The 15,759-nt window shown below is 39.5% G+C and overlaps 1 protein-coding gene across 2 annotated transcripts; it reads right to left on the reverse strand.

Moving 5' to 3' along the window:
• Nucleotides 1–386: 386 nt before the first annotated feature.
• LOC112563221 (TLC domain-containing protein 2-like) lies at nt 387–13,763 on the reverse strand. Of its 2 annotated transcripts, XM_025237041.1 has the most exons (5): nt 13,269–13,763; nt 11,368–12,814; nt 10,116–10,198; nt 8,515–8,597; nt 387–8,098 (listed from the first exon to the last, which is right to left on the reverse strand). In XM_025237041.1, exons 2-5 carry the CDS (start codon nt 11,604–11,606, stop codon nt 7,670–7,672), a joined length of 834 nt encoding a protein of 277 aa, XP_025092826.1. In that variant the 5' UTR covers nt 11,607–12,814; nt 13,269–13,763; the 3' UTR covers nt 387–7,669. The 2 variants fall into 2 exon arrangements, with proteins under 2 accessions (XP_025092826.1, XP_025092827.1); XM_025237042.1 differs by lacking the exon at nt 13,269–13,763 and having other exon boundaries at nt 11,368–13,212.
• Nucleotides 13,764–15,759: the final 1,996 nt, after the last annotated feature.

A 15,759-nucleotide genomic window follows, 5' to 3' on the forward strand; every position in this document is an offset into this window, starting at 1 on the left:
GGTAGCAAGGATTTGTTTTATGGGGTGGGGGTGCTGGCCCCACGCCCAACCCTCCTCCTTTTTCAGCCGGGCTTGGGACCGTCCTTGGCGGAGGGCGGCCAGCTCTGTAAACAGATGTCACGTGCAGAGAAAGAACAGCATGCCCGAGACGAGAAATGAACTCAGGGCAGCCAACCTTCACTGTATTGGTGACAGGCGCTAACAGCGCTAACAGTTGCGCCACCGGGCCGCTCGCATGCTAACTTACCTGTTCTTAAAGGCATGTAAAGTAGAAAATTGGGCTTAAATAATACCAACATTCTGAATCATTTCAAAAGAAAGAGTGTACTTACAATTGTATGTAAAATGCACATCTGGGCTAGTTTAGAGCCTCCATGTTTTCATACTTTTTTTTTTTTATTTTTGGCAAAGAGGAGCAAACTGTGCTTTCTTTTTCGAGTCATGTGAGGCACCATTTGACAAGAAAGGCACAACTTTAAGAAAGTAGTGGGTACACTCTTTTTCTAAGCAAGAATGTGTATAAATAATACCTCCAGCACAATCCAATTTAAAATAATGACACTAAAAGAGGCCTGCACTGACTTTCATTCAATTTTGCAAAAGAGATCTTTGACATGATGGGAATCTTTCTCTACAGCAACCATGATAATATTGTACATACTGCTGCAGTGCCACTCACTTGTCTCTTCTTAACTTCATCCTGTATCATGTGCCATTCTCCACTCCTTCACTCAGATCTATGTATGAACTGTGCAGACCAAAATAAACTATTGGACATGAAGGGTGTCACTACAATATGGTTTTCTCCATGAACTGATTCAGAGTTGTGTTATGATGCAAGTAAAAAGCTCTTTAAGTTTTACGCAAAAGCAACAGAATTCCAGTATCATGCGAGCCCAATTTACCACTTCATTTGCCTTTTCCTTCAAGTTTCTATGATGATATGAATTTATTACAGAATGTAGTACTATTGAATTATCATAATGAATAAAGTAATGTTGGAAAATATGTGAGTTACACAGGATTCGTGTACTAAAGATATAGGACACAACCCCTTAACTGTTATAAGACATTTAAATTATCTTTCGGATAGGATTAATGGTAGGAAAAAGTGCTATACTAATAAACATATTATCATTGGACACAACTTATCAAAAAGGTAAAGATATAACAATGTTAAAATACAAGGTAGAATGTCTAGTACATAAGCAGAAAAAAAAGATTATATCTGTCAACATTTGCATTTTTCTACATAAAAATGTGGACTAGCTTATGAAAATAGGGCTCGTAAGCAAAAAATAGTTTGTTCTGATTATGCAGGAAGTGCACTTGATGAGGCACCTACTAATCTGCCACATCACTCCTGCTGTTCTTTTGATACAGATCTTTCTGAAACAAGCTATCTAGAAAAAACAACATCACTGGTGTATGCTAGAGTACAGTTTGACATCTGCCACCCAGTTTGGAAATATTGTTTGCGTAAGGTAAATTTTTTAGATGTAATAGGCAAAGGCATTTAAAAAATATATTTGGATTCACTGTTACATATAACATTACAACTACACTTTCAGTAATGTAAGAAGAAAAATATAAATGCACCAACACAGCCCTCTCAACTGCCACTTGAACAGTGACTAAAGGTACTGACCTTGAAATGTGAATTTCAGTACTGTTCAGAATTTTGATTTATCTTTCCTGCGTCAAAATGTTTAAAAAAAAACAAAACAAAAAAACATGAGATTGTCATACTCTTTGTAAAACAAGTCATACTCTATGTAAAACAAGTACAAAACAATCTCAAGTACACAATAATGACATTGCCTTGTCCTGAGCACCTTTTTTCTTATTTAGACTTTTTTGGTTTATAATACTCTGTATTGTTAAGGAGAATAGCCTGTTATTTTCTTTCAGTTCATGAGTTGGAGTTGCTTTAGCTGTTACCATACATCTTTGATTGGGGTATCAAAACTGACGTGAATCATATCGTCATTCTCTGTAATTTTGCTGCCCAAATTTATTTTTAGAACTCCAGCATCACACTCATGAACATTTGGTTACATTTTCTTCATTTATGTATCTTCATCAGTAGACAGATACCTGAAAAGAACACTGCCAGGGAACTGTTTTACATTGCCATGGTGATATACAGTAGTTGATAATGTTCATCACAAACCACCATGAAGCCATCTTACTATTCATAATGTCAGATAAATCAGCATGCAACAAAAATTGATTGATAGCTACCTTTTCAATTGTGAAAGACAAAACACAGGCAGTTTTGACATTCACACACACACTAAAAGGCCAAGCATTCAATATAGTGAGATAGCATCACCTATATAGCGGCAAGTGGGTTTGGAGTACATCAAGACAGGAAAATTCGCTAGTTTCAGTCTCCCTCTCCCCTAAACAACTACAAAATAAACCTTTAATGTTTTTGGAGTTCACCCCTTGGATCTGCATGGCTCTAATATCTTAATCCAGAAAGCATTTTTCATCATCATGCACATTGAAACATCACATCTCGTATTTCTGATAAAGCCCTTCTTCAAGGACAAAACATGAAAGTGACCTACACAAACCCACTGCAATGGTATGGAAAATGTTGACGAAACGATTTCTGAAAAGGGTTATCAACTCAAAACCTACAAAACCTATCACCAGTATTATGCAACAAGTTTTGGAATTTAGGCTTCTGTACATTAGATACAATTAACAGTTAACACTGAGATATATAAAGGTATGTATATATCGACTTAGAATTGAAGACATATTAGGTGATAATACAGACCAAACAAAAAAAGTTTGTTAATATATATATAAATTACAGAATAATATAAACATCTCGTCACATAGTGGATGTTTAGCACAGTCTGAATACTAGACAACAATAAGGTGCTGTTCTCTCTTTAAAGCAGATTTTCCATTTGTTTAAGCAAATGAAAGTGTTCCAGGCCAAAGCTAATGCTGTTTCTCTTGCCAAGATTAAAATGTTTAGAAATGCTGAAATTGCTGTGTAAGGGACTACTTTCATCTCAATCAACAATCTTCTGATCATTTGTTTACTAATTATCTGTTTTACATTAGAAAGTATTACATTGGAAAAGTTTGAGTAAAGGGCTGAGCTGCACACAAAAATCATTGGAGGATGGGGGGGTTGGGGGGAGAGGAAGAAGATGAAAGCACCTAAAGAGTTCTGGACTGAGAAGGGAAACGACAGTGTAGATGGCAGTGACATGCCAGATGATGTGTCAGGTTTCCATTTCTATTTTACATTTGATGCTTTCTTTATTGTCTTCAGGACTTTCTTTGTCTCAAATTAGCCTGGAACACCTCTCTTGTCCCTGCAGCAGTTACAAAAAGAAAGTCTGCTGCAGAAACAGTGACATGCAAAACACAAAGAAAATGCTTTAGTACTTTGCTTGAATAATTTAACCATTGTCAAGAATGCAGATCTGTGATGAGAAATTATACTTTTTACTCTTAACTATTTTTAAGTTTTGCAACTTTCATTCATATTTTATAACCGATAATAATAGCAAGCACATATCTCTCTTGCATCAAAATTTCTGCTCCCACCAATGACCAATGTTGGTACACTAGAAAAAATACTTCTTCACTGGCACCACATTAGACAGCCCTGCTAAAGCAGCCTTATGGTATTCACAGACACAAGGAATTTTGAAAAAAGTAGTTTAAGCAAATCTTTCCCCAAAATACGTAAGAGATTGACTCCTTGATGTATGTGTGGGGTGTGCAATGAATGACTTCTACAACCAAGTACAATATAGGCATTATTATTTTTAGTGTGTTTATTACTAGTAACTAGATGATGAGCAAAATCATAAAGCGCATTTGTTATGATAACAAGATTTGACATTAATTCAGAAATCGCACTCAGCAACAAGATCATTTACATTGGTGTCATCACTGGTGTGAATGACTCATTATTATTATGTTCTAAAAATTTAATTAAAATGCTTTCTTTGGCTAGGAGTTGCGAATACAGACAGGCTCATCCACAGCTTGCATTATATTGGCCAAGAGCAGTTCAGCTGTATGATCATGACTTGTTAAAATGATAGTAGGCTCCACTGCGTGTGTCACAGTCCTACCAGCAAAACATATCAAATGCTGCATCAAACCTTACTTTTTAAGATCAAAAGTCAATGTCACCACTTGGAGGCACATATATAAAATAAATAATGATATTGCAATGACATTTTCATGGAGTTTTAAATGATACAAATCAGATGTGCTTTTACATGAAGGCTATTGATTATCATGTTCTAGTTCTGTTTTATATATACTATAAAGTATAGATGACAGATGGCAACTTATTCCACCATCAGCTTTGGCAATGTCTGACTTTGATGCATTGATTGTAAAGAATTATTGACTAGAGGCAGTAACTCATTCAGCTTATGCAACATATCTTCTTGCCCTGTGTCTTCTCGATGTCTTTTACACAAAGTCCTTCACTTGGTTTGGCTAACCCTAGCACATCCCTGATATTCTGATATTAAATAAAGATCTCCTGAACATTTGTACCACAACAGTGATCCATGAACTGCAGCATGTCTGTGTTAAAGTACTTCTTTATGTCTTTGATGAAAAGGCAGTGTTGTTGAACACCTGGCATTGAATTTCCCGATTTTTTTGTGTATAAGGCTACTTCTGGCTTTTTGGGGTTAAAGACTATTATAAATAATTTAAACAACTGCTCTCTACATTCAAAAGTCAAGCATGGAATGGCTGAGTATGTGTACATAGGCAGGGCTTCTGCTAAGGCTAAATTCTTTGGGGTCCCAGGGACCCCTTCATCAGATTTTTAAGGGGTCCCTGTTCTTCGCCCAAATTTGAAGGAGACCTCATTGATGAAAATTGAAGGGGTCCTCCGAACTTTTAATGCGTACTGTACGCAATTTTTTGCGTAAGCAGAAGCCCTGATAGGTATATATTCATTTAGTGACCTGCTATGTGTATATGATGTGCTTGTGTGAATCCATCTGACTAGGCAAAGAAAAAGGTGGTCTGATAATACCGATAATACTTCTGATCAGGCCACCATATTACCATAGTATTGCTAGTACTATTCAATTGTCAGTTTTAAAAGAATTAGGTTCAAGATGAGTTTGAAAAAAAAGTCTAGGTTTAAATGATTTTTGTTACCTATGTTTCATCATATCACTTTGACAGAAGTGACACTATTTGGCCAGGCCAATGACAGCGTTGTTGTATACTTGCTGACAGAGTGTTTCTCCAGTCACAAATGAAATTTTAAAGCATATCCAGCATGGCTGAACACTCAACACACTAACTGCAATATCAGCTCCCTCACTCAATTAACATATTTCTTGGATGAATAAGAGACATCACACCGAAGAATCAAAAGTAGGATCTTTAAAAAGTAGGCACTTCACTTCTTAATCTATAATTATATAAAAGAAAATTTCTAACACCATTGAATATACATCATCTTGTAATAAAGATGTACTAGATGTACTTTTTCATTAAAAGAATACACAAATTTTGACCACCAGCAGTGCAACTTGCATGTTACACTCAAAGTGACGCTGAAGCTGGTTACCAGCAAGTTGGCTACAAAAATGCAAAACACAAATCAGAGGTACAGCTGTAGAGCTAAGAATCAATATGAACACTCACATGGCATTAGTCATAACATGACCATTGCACTAAACTGGATGATAATATGCATCCTATTCTCTACATAAAGATACACCTTATGTTGTAAATGTTCCTAATAGATCGTGATCAAATTTTAAATCTTGCATATATGCTAGTTGAATACATTAAATTATGATGCTTTCTTAATAAAATATATCCCTTCCATAGATAAAAAAAACATCTGATGCTAACTCCATAAATACATCACAGACTGCATTAAGAAAAAAAAATCTGTTTAAAAAGAATAGAACATGAACACTATAGTTGTTAAAATATCTGAAAATGCAACATACGAAAATATTCCAATGACTGCATCTATAAAAAAATGCAATAAATATATCTCTATTATTTTGACTCTTGATTTTGATTATTATGATTCTGGGAAACTTTGTTTAAATACTGACAACAGAACAATGACAATTTCCAGAAATAAGACTGCTTGACTAATGAAAGGGGCTGGATGGACTAGAGAAAAAAATAGATGAACAAGAAAGGTGGACAAGAAGCTTTATCAGCCGCAGCAGCACACACATCTGATCATATCATCCCAACATATATGTATAAGAGAATAACTTATCTGCAATGGTTACTATGTATGCAAGCAACAAAGTATACAAAGAAAGAATGGGTTGAGAAATGTTTGGCCCAAGATCCACATCTTTTATGGTATAAAGATACCTTAGCAACCACATATCCTCTACTGTCAAACAAACATAGCTTTAATGTTTACCATGTGAACATCCACAGTATTAAATAATGAGAAGAAAACATGTTGTGAAGCCATTATGACAAAAGATTAAATGAATGTATCACAATAACAAATAAACTTCATGCAATATCAATATAAAAACATTTATTTGTTCATATTAAATTAAAATTAGATAACTCTAACCAAAGGCTGGGAAATAACTGATTATAAATAAAGTGTAAAACAAGTAAAGCATATTTTGATAGGTATTCTTTAAAAATCAGTATTTCTAAAAATCTTTCCACAAAACATTTTGCAGTAAAATAAACAGTGACAGTGAATGACTTGACAAGCACTGCAACCACAAAACAAAAGACTTCTCTTATAAGCTAATGGAATATGAAAAAAAATATAAGAAACCCAGATTTTACAATCAGAGTGGTGTAGAATAGCATTTTTTCCCTAACATGAGATTCACCACAATACTATTTTTACTTTATGACAATAAAACAGAAAATTATCACAAATGCCCCAATTTATTCCCATGTTATGACTACAAATTTATCACTGTTTATAGTGACTATTCCAACAGCAAAATCTGTAAAATTAGGCCGAATATGACATCACTGAACGAATAGATATGCAAGACTAGAAAACTTCACGAGGCAAAGGACTTAGAAGAAAAAAACAAACAAACAAACAAAAAACAACAATGGCACATGAAGGTGGAATTCAGACCTTGCAAAATCAGATCAAGTCTATGGTGATTGCCCAAAATCATAATTTTAGTTTTACTGAGAGAAAAAAATGTCAGTGAACACATTTTACAATGTGTATAACGACAAGAACTCACTGTAGGCAGACCAGGCTCCATCGTGTCAGTATAATAACACAAAAAGTACAAAAGTATATAACAACCCTGAAATATATATCATCTGTATAATCAAATGCAAAGAGTATAAATATATAAAAGAACATATCTACACTCATAGCTTGTTTAAACAAAAGGTGCAAAGGTACATGATTCTGGAATGTACCTAGGCTGGTTGATTCATAAAATCACATGACACTCCCACCCAACCCCTTCCCACCATGGTTTGGTTGTATGATGATATAATGATGATAGAAACAGTAAAAAAGTACACAAGATGCCTAAAATGTACGCAGACTGTGTACTAACATATCAGTCCAACCTGCCCCCCCCCCCCCCCACCACCACAAAAACCCTAACAAAGGAAACATTTTGTTCTTTAATCATAATACTTGTCAGGCTTCAATCGATCACTGAACTTGTCAGCTCTCTTTATTGTGGGCTACAGAGCCAACATGGTTGTTGTTGCCATTCATCACTTTAATGTTTCTTCTGGACGTGCCCTTACGTAAATAGTCGCTGCGCAAAAGCCGCATGAACAGAATAGGGTTCATGACAAGCATCACAAACATGGACGAACATAGAGAAAGGTAATAGGTCAAGGTCACCCGACTATACCACTGAGTGAGAGCTATGGAAATTGCGATCAAAGGGATCCCACGGAAAATAACAAATGTAGAGATGTTTAAGAAAATGACTATGCGATACAGCCATGAGGTGAAGGGTACACCAATCATTTGAAGCAGTTTACGAGAGTGGAGAAACAAGGAGTTGACTTCAATCAGCAAAGCAATGATGTTGAATGGAATCCATTCAGTATTGTAGAGATTGTAGTAGAACATACCTCCAACCTGCAAATGAAAGGAATAATTATTCATCTGCACTAAAATTATTACACACACGCAGGAAACGGGGTGGGTGGGAAGAGAGAAGACCAGCTGAAATTTATTGAAGGCCTCTCTTGCTTGTTTATTTATTGGCTTTATATTAAATAGTTCAGTCAGTCAGATTACTCTTCAGTCATTCAGGTTACTTTTCTGGTTATTCAGGTTACTCTTCAGTCATTCAGGACAAAAGCAAATGGCATGGAAGAGGGAAGGGCTTGAGAAAGTAACAAGACAGAGTGACTGGCGGAGAAAACAAACAGAATGAAAGAAAGCAAACTAAATTTAACAAGAATAAAATAATGCAATCATATCCTTGATGTTGTTTGAGCACTGTCCACCTTAGATAAACTATCCAGACAAGATGAAAGGAAAAAACGCACCGCCACATGATGCAGCTCAACTTCCCACATACTCAACATGCGCCCGTTGATAGCAATGTCGATAAAGTCATACAGGAAGTACCCTGCACATTACAGAAATCAGCAAGAATATCAGTCACCAATGTTTTCAATCTGTTCTGAGTTTTTGGAAAGGGAGAAAAGAGAGACTTTCAGATAAGAGTACCTGAAAAAGAATGAGATGAGACTTTAGTGGACAATTCACTTGCCACATAAAAACATGGCCTAACCAGACCATCTCATACCAGTAAACCTGATGTTATGGATGTGACAGACCCTGTCCAGCCTAGCCATTGCCACTATTGATATCAGTTTTGATGAAGATATCTGTTGTGGAGCTGCTATCTTTGAAGAGGGTGGTGCCCAAGTATTTAAAACTGTCTACCCCTTTGAGCCATGCCCCATTTATGTAGATATCTGCTTTACTGTTGCCAGTGACCATAACTTTACTCTTGTCAGTGCTGGTCTCCAAACCATAGGCGTTTAAGCTGTCTGTATGTAAGTCAGGTGTTGCAGTTCTCCATTAGTGTCTGTGACAGGTGGCACCCCTGAAATATTCCTACTTTCGTGTGAAAAAAACCCCTTCCATTAGGTTATCCAGCAGTACTATACTTGCTGAGCTATTATACAGCTCATTGATGACTTGGACAAGAGCTTCTTTGATGATGAATTTTCACAAAACATGCCATAGCCCCCCCCCACCCCCAATGCAACACATTGTCAAAAGCCTTTCTAAAGTTTATGAAGTTGTAACAGAGGTCTGTTTTATATATAGATGATATATGACTGTAAAAATGATGCAAGTTTGTACACTCCTTTAGTCCATGGGACAGATTCTTTCGAACTCCACTTTGTCCAAAATATGTTTAAAGTTTTTAAAGACCATACTAAATGATTTTTTTAAAAATCTATATATATACTCTGTAATTTACAGCATATTACTTGCAGCTGTTAGACTTTCCACTTGGAAAATATACATTTTGCACCTGTAATAAGTGTCAGGCACAAAATCTCACTTGAGCCCAGGACAGCAGAGGTACATCACTCTATTGTTATAGTTCTCACTGTGATTGTCATCTGCTGGGACAAAAGAAAAGGCTTTTCTAAGCCTTGAAGCCATGAAACTAAGCTAAATGTACAAAATATTTCTCAAATGTGCTTTGAGAAGTCTGAAACAGATTCACCAACTGCCATGATTTCACTTTAGTCAAATGCTGTGAGAGAGGCAATATCTCTGGCATGAAACTTACTAGTTTTTCTTTGAGAGTGAACATGTATCAGGCCATAGAGTGATTTTTAAAAAATTTATTTATAATCTGTTCTACATGTCTATGTTATATCACCGTCAAACAGCATTTGAAATTAATTTCTGGTTGCTTTTTGGCCTTTGAATATGCAGCTCTTTGAAGATTTTATTATTATAACATTGCATCTACCATTTCAATAGAATCAAGCTTATTAAACAAAAATCCAGTTACTGACATGCTGCATATGAACATGATGAATACGATTATTTAATATTATTCGAAGAGAACAACGGTGGGTATGGTGAATGCACACTTTACACACACAAAGTATCTTACCTGTTGAGAAAGCCACAAGGAACAAGATACACTTGTTAAGGAAGTACTGTGTATCATAGAACATGTGAGGGTATAGGATGACACTGAAATTATGAAAATGGAAATAATAAATAAAAAATAAAAAAGAAGTGTAACATGGATAACTTAAATAATCTTATACTGATATCTCATAGAAATTATCACCTGCATTATCATGTATACAAATATTTAATATGCATGCTGAGAATTTAAGAGTGATATCCATTTATGACCTTTCTGCAAACAGTGGCAAAAATACAATAGAATGTATATGTATGTATATGTACATAAAGATATATGGAGTGAGGCAACAAGAAAAACGAGATGTAAATGTCTATCTCATTCTCAAAGTTAAAATTTATTCATTGTCGATGAACACTTAATAACCACATTCCTTTAAATCATTACAAAAAATACTTGAATTGTATCAAATATCATTTGGCCATTAACTTCCTTGTGGTGTGGTTAAGCAAAGGATGTGCATTTATTGTGGTTGGGTACAGATGCAATTTTTAAAAATTTTCATATTTGCTTTTAATTTAAAACTGCAAGTACTTTGTGCTCTTATAAAAAAATGTGATGATTATTCATTATCATCATCACGAACATAATTATTCATGAAACAAAGAACTGGATTATTTAAAAGAGCATTCACAATAAAACTACAGTTTGGGCAATATTCCTAATGACACCACTGTTAGCTTCTACCTGCAATGTAGTAGATAGCATCTTATCTACACTCTTGTTTAAAATACTTTCATTTAGTTTATTCGTTTCTCCTCAAGGAGCATAGGGCTGCAAATTCTTCCAGACAACAAGCTAATCTGACAGGTTTGTTTATGCTTTACTTGGATTGTTTAACATGTGTATTTAATCAACACTGACTCTTTGAGAGCAATGATATTGGTTACAGACCATCTGATTATGCCTTTTTATGGCACGAAAACAGAAAGACAGAACTTTTCTTTCGCAAATATCAAGATTTGGTATTTTATTACACCTGTACCCAGGAAATCTTCTGTCGATGACAATACATAGTTGTTGAAATAAATGGCAGTTACTCTGACGACAGCTGTAAACATTTTCCTGACTATTACTGATTCATTTCATGCTCAGAGACAGGGACATCCAAGCATGTCAGAAAATTGAAATGACCTGAAGTAAAGCCAAGGCACTACAAGAGAGAATGCATGTGGTGCATTATTTAAGGGAAATGTAGAAGGTTGATGTGCACCTGATGAGACACCACACCACACAGACCAGTGCGTGCAGCCAGGACACCAGCAGGTTCCTCCACTTCCACTCATCGTCGCGCAGACAGCCGGGCGGCCCGACACACTTCACCAGCCAGTTGAGCAGCTGACAGATAAGTGCAGACACGTACACGCCATAGATACCTGCAGATCCTTCAGCTGACACGTGTGTGGCGGTCATCGTGTGATTTGTCTCCGACACAAACCTCGTCTCCGCCATGACACCCGCGTCGTCTCGCGCAGCCGGCAGTCACGTGACCTCGCCGCCCGCAGGCCCGCACCTTGCCGGAAGTTGCCGCTGGCCACGTAGTCGCGGTCTGGCCGTGTCGGACCTCAGCACAGAAATAACTCTTGTTTATCAGGCAGTGGAGTAATTAGTATCAGTTATATAATGCACACAGCGCGCGGTGGCCAGCCCGTCATGACAGGAGGGGGTGACTCACACCATGCACGTGTAGTTGCGATAGCTCGTAGCTCGTGCTGTCTGGGCGAGTGTCTTGCTTGGAAATCTTGTCTCGCTACACCCACACATGGGAAGCCCGGCCACTGGAGTCCACACCCTCTCCTTGCATACTACGTGAGCTGCCATGAGTTGCCACTGGAGTCCACACCCTCTCGTTGCATACTACGTGAGCTGCCATGAGTTGCCACTGGAGTCCACACCCTCTCCTTGCATACTACGTGAGCTGCCATGAGTTGCCACTGAAGTCCACACCCTCTCGTTGCATACTACGTGAGTTGCCATGAGTTGCCACTGGAGTCCACACCCTCTGCTCACATACTACGTGAGTTGCCACCGCGATTGTCTCACTGCGGAGGGTGGTAGAGTGGAGGATGGGTGGTATTTCTGTGCACGGAATGACCCGAACGTTGAGTAGGAGGCTGTGTGACAGTCACACCGGGTGTTTTACTGGTCACTGTAACCCAGTGAAGACCAATGGTGACTTGAAAGGACACTAGGCCGTGACGTCAGAAATTGTATGGCGAATATAGGACTGGTGACGTCACGGCCTTGTTCCTCCAGTCGGTTCCTTCGTCAAGGAACCTCGAGCTCACCTGACTGTTGTCTGGGGCCCGTGTTTTGACGACCGGTACCTGTGCACTGGGAGGTAAATATTTGCCGTAAGAACGCCACGTACTTGTCTGTGTGATCCCAGCAAGAAACCATCAAGAGGTCGACGATCGATCCATCGACTGATTGAAGGAGAGAGAGAGAGGGAGGTAACCGTAGGCAGGATCTGACATCGGCTTGTGGACAGCAGAGAGCTGGGCTTTTCAGATGCTATTTCTTTTCTAAAGCAAACGAATGTCACGCTTACCCGGGTGGCGTAAGTGATCACGTGACTGCAGTCATTCTCCACGTCTTCATAACTTCATGGCCGGCGTTCACTGCGCGGTGTTCATCACCAGCACAAGGACGTCTCTTAACTGAGAAATTTCGCAGTGGATGAAAACAAATCATCGATCGCGTTCACTGTTCAGATGTAATCGTGCCATGTACAAGGGCAGACAACTGCTGGATCACCGAGACAGTTTTAACGAGCCTTGCATTGATGGAGGTATAAAAGACATAAACATAATAATACACACACATATCAAGGGCATGAACTGGGCGACCTTTCATTAACGCCTTATCCTTAAGTCGAATATACGGGTATTTAGAGTGAAATCATGTCTGCTCTGGCAGACGGCAAAAACCCACTAACCCGCGGAGAGCTTACTTATACGAGCACATACACATAAACACATATACACACATAAACACACACATAAACACATACATATACACATAAACACACACATACACACACATATACACATACACACATATACACACACATATACACATGTACACATATTAAACCAATGTTGTCGTCATCACCTTGACAATGCTGGCAACGTTGAGAAAAGTGTGAAGGGGTGGGAGGAGGTGGTGAGGTAGAGCAGTGAGTGTCGTGTGTCAGCCACTGACATCTTTTGTCGGGGTGCGGGTGGATGTAGGCGGGCTGACCTCGCACAGTATGCACACTGTAGACGAAGCATCTGTGTACTGGACTGACCATCCGTACCTTTTCTCCGGGTACTTCTCTGTCTACTTCTTTTGTCACCTCCCGACTCCCTAACTCACAGTGTGAAATAACCGACTAGGACAGACTAGGACACGCTCGCAAACACTACTTGCAACAGCAAGCCACGTGACCCACCACTCTCTGTCCTAGACTGTCCTCCAAGGTACCGACAAGAGGCGGCCCCAGGCGGAATTAGTTTACACACGACAAGGAGGGGACCGCTCGCCCGGTGCAACACCTGTAAGTTTGTCTGTCGCTCGTCCGGTGCAACACCTGTAAGTTTGTCTGTCGCTCGCCCGGTGCAACACCTGCAAGTTGTCGCCTCGCTCGCCCGGTGCAACACCTGTAAGTTTGTCTGTCGCTCGTCCGGTGCAACACCTGCAAGTTTGTCTGTCGCTCGCCCGGTGCAACACCTGTAAGTTTGTCTGTCGCTCGTCCGGTGCAACACCTGCAAGTTTGTCTGTCGCTCGTCCGGTGCAACACCTGCAAGTTTGTCTGTCGCTCGAGACAGACTTGAGTGGTGGACCTTATCAGCTGCCGCAGCTCTCGTGTGCTTCCCTCCCCTCAATCCCAACGAGCGGAAGTAGTCAAGGGATGACTTAAAAGTTGGTGGATGTACTTTCCAGCCCCAGGTTAATAATTTCACAGCTTCTTTCTCATTCAATCTTTTATTTGCATTTTGTGGCTGCTATCGTCCAATTAATTGGTTTATTTACTTACATGGTATTGCTAGCAGGACATGTCGTCGCCGTGGTGAACCTGTTGGCTGGTTGGTTGGCGGGAAAGTGTTTTCACCTACAGGTGACTTTGCACTATGACGGGAGAGGGAGGGAGACGAAACCGGAGTATTCTTTCCTCCCACTCCTTCGGAACTTTATCACTGAATGGTCGTCACTGATACAGTGGCGCCTGTTTGGCGCAGGGTGGCTTTGTTAACAGCCCTCGACAACAGGACAGGTGCACGGTGTGCAAGGTATTCTACAGGTGCACAGTGTGCAAGGTATTCTACAGGTGCACAGTGTGCAAGGTATTCTACAGGTGCACAGTGTGCAAGGTATTCTACAGGTTCACAGTGTGCAAGGTATTCTACAGGTTCACAGTGTGCAAGGTATTCTACAGGTGCACGGTGTGCAAGGTATTCTACAAGGTGACAGCTTGAGGCCCTAGGGAGCTGTCAGAAACCCTGTGCACTAACCCTCCTTTCTTTGAATCAAGAGCACTCATTATTCAGTGAATTAATGAGTCACGTGTGTGCGCCTTGTTTTTGTTTTGTGTTCTGTAAGATTGGGTAAGTGTGTTGGCTTACCTCATTTCGCCAGAATATTGTGTCGGTTAGTGAAAGGTCATATGTGTGTATGTGTGTGTGTGGATCGGTTTTTAATGTCGATTTTCTGACTTTTTGAGTTGTGAGTTCTCAGATGTGACCACTGACTCCACCCGTGCAGAAGACACTGTGTGATACATCCTGCACACAGAGAAACACGGGTAACACCGTCATTTGAGAGAGTAGCCATGATAGGGACACACGAACACACACACACAAACAACAACATGGTGCAAGGGACACAATCGATGTCGTGCCATTGACTCAGTCCTGACTTATGGCTGATGAACGTTTTGTTGACAAACAGAATTCTTTGTGTCGACTTCAGAGTCTTCTCGAGTAGCTTCAAGACAAACGTGAACGGTTCGCATTTCTTGAAGATATCGGTAGATGAGGGCGATATAAACTCACCTGTACACTGTAGCCTCCAAAACCCAGCCGTTAATGAAGTATCCGCTACGATTCGCACCTGCGATAACGAGCGGCGCTAACCGTGTACCACGTGACACTAACCGCGTACCACGTGACACTAACAGTGTACTACGTCACGTTGGTGCACCATTCACAACATTGCCCGCAGTCAGCAACAGTCAGAGAGAGAGAGAATGAGCGACAGTGTGCACTTCTCGTGATTGTGACAAACTGTTACTGTAGCACGAGGACTGTGACTGTAATCACTGTGATTGGTGCTGACTGCAGGCAATGTTGTGAATGGTGAATGGTGCACCAGCGTGACGTAGTACACCGTTAGCAATCAATCATTAATTATTTATTGTTACAACAATAGTTTGTTGTTTGTGCTACTAACAACCCAGGAGCAGGTCGCTTGCTGTGTGTTGAAAGATCTCGTCAGTGCTACAAGCCTGAGTGGACAGCTCGTGGTACAGTGACTCACTGACCTCACTCAGGTCACTCACTTTTAAACAGGTGCAGCACGAGGAACACGTGGAACGTTGGTCAGGTGATCTTGATGAAGGTGA

This window comes from Pomacea canaliculata, linkage group LG4 (genome assembly GCF_003073045.1).
Source record: "Pomacea canaliculata isolate SZHN2017 linkage group LG4, ASM307304v1, whole genome shotgun sequence".
NCBI classification, from domain to species: domain Eukaryota; kingdom Metazoa; phylum Mollusca; class Gastropoda; order Architaenioglossa; family Ampullariidae; genus Pomacea; species Pomacea canaliculata.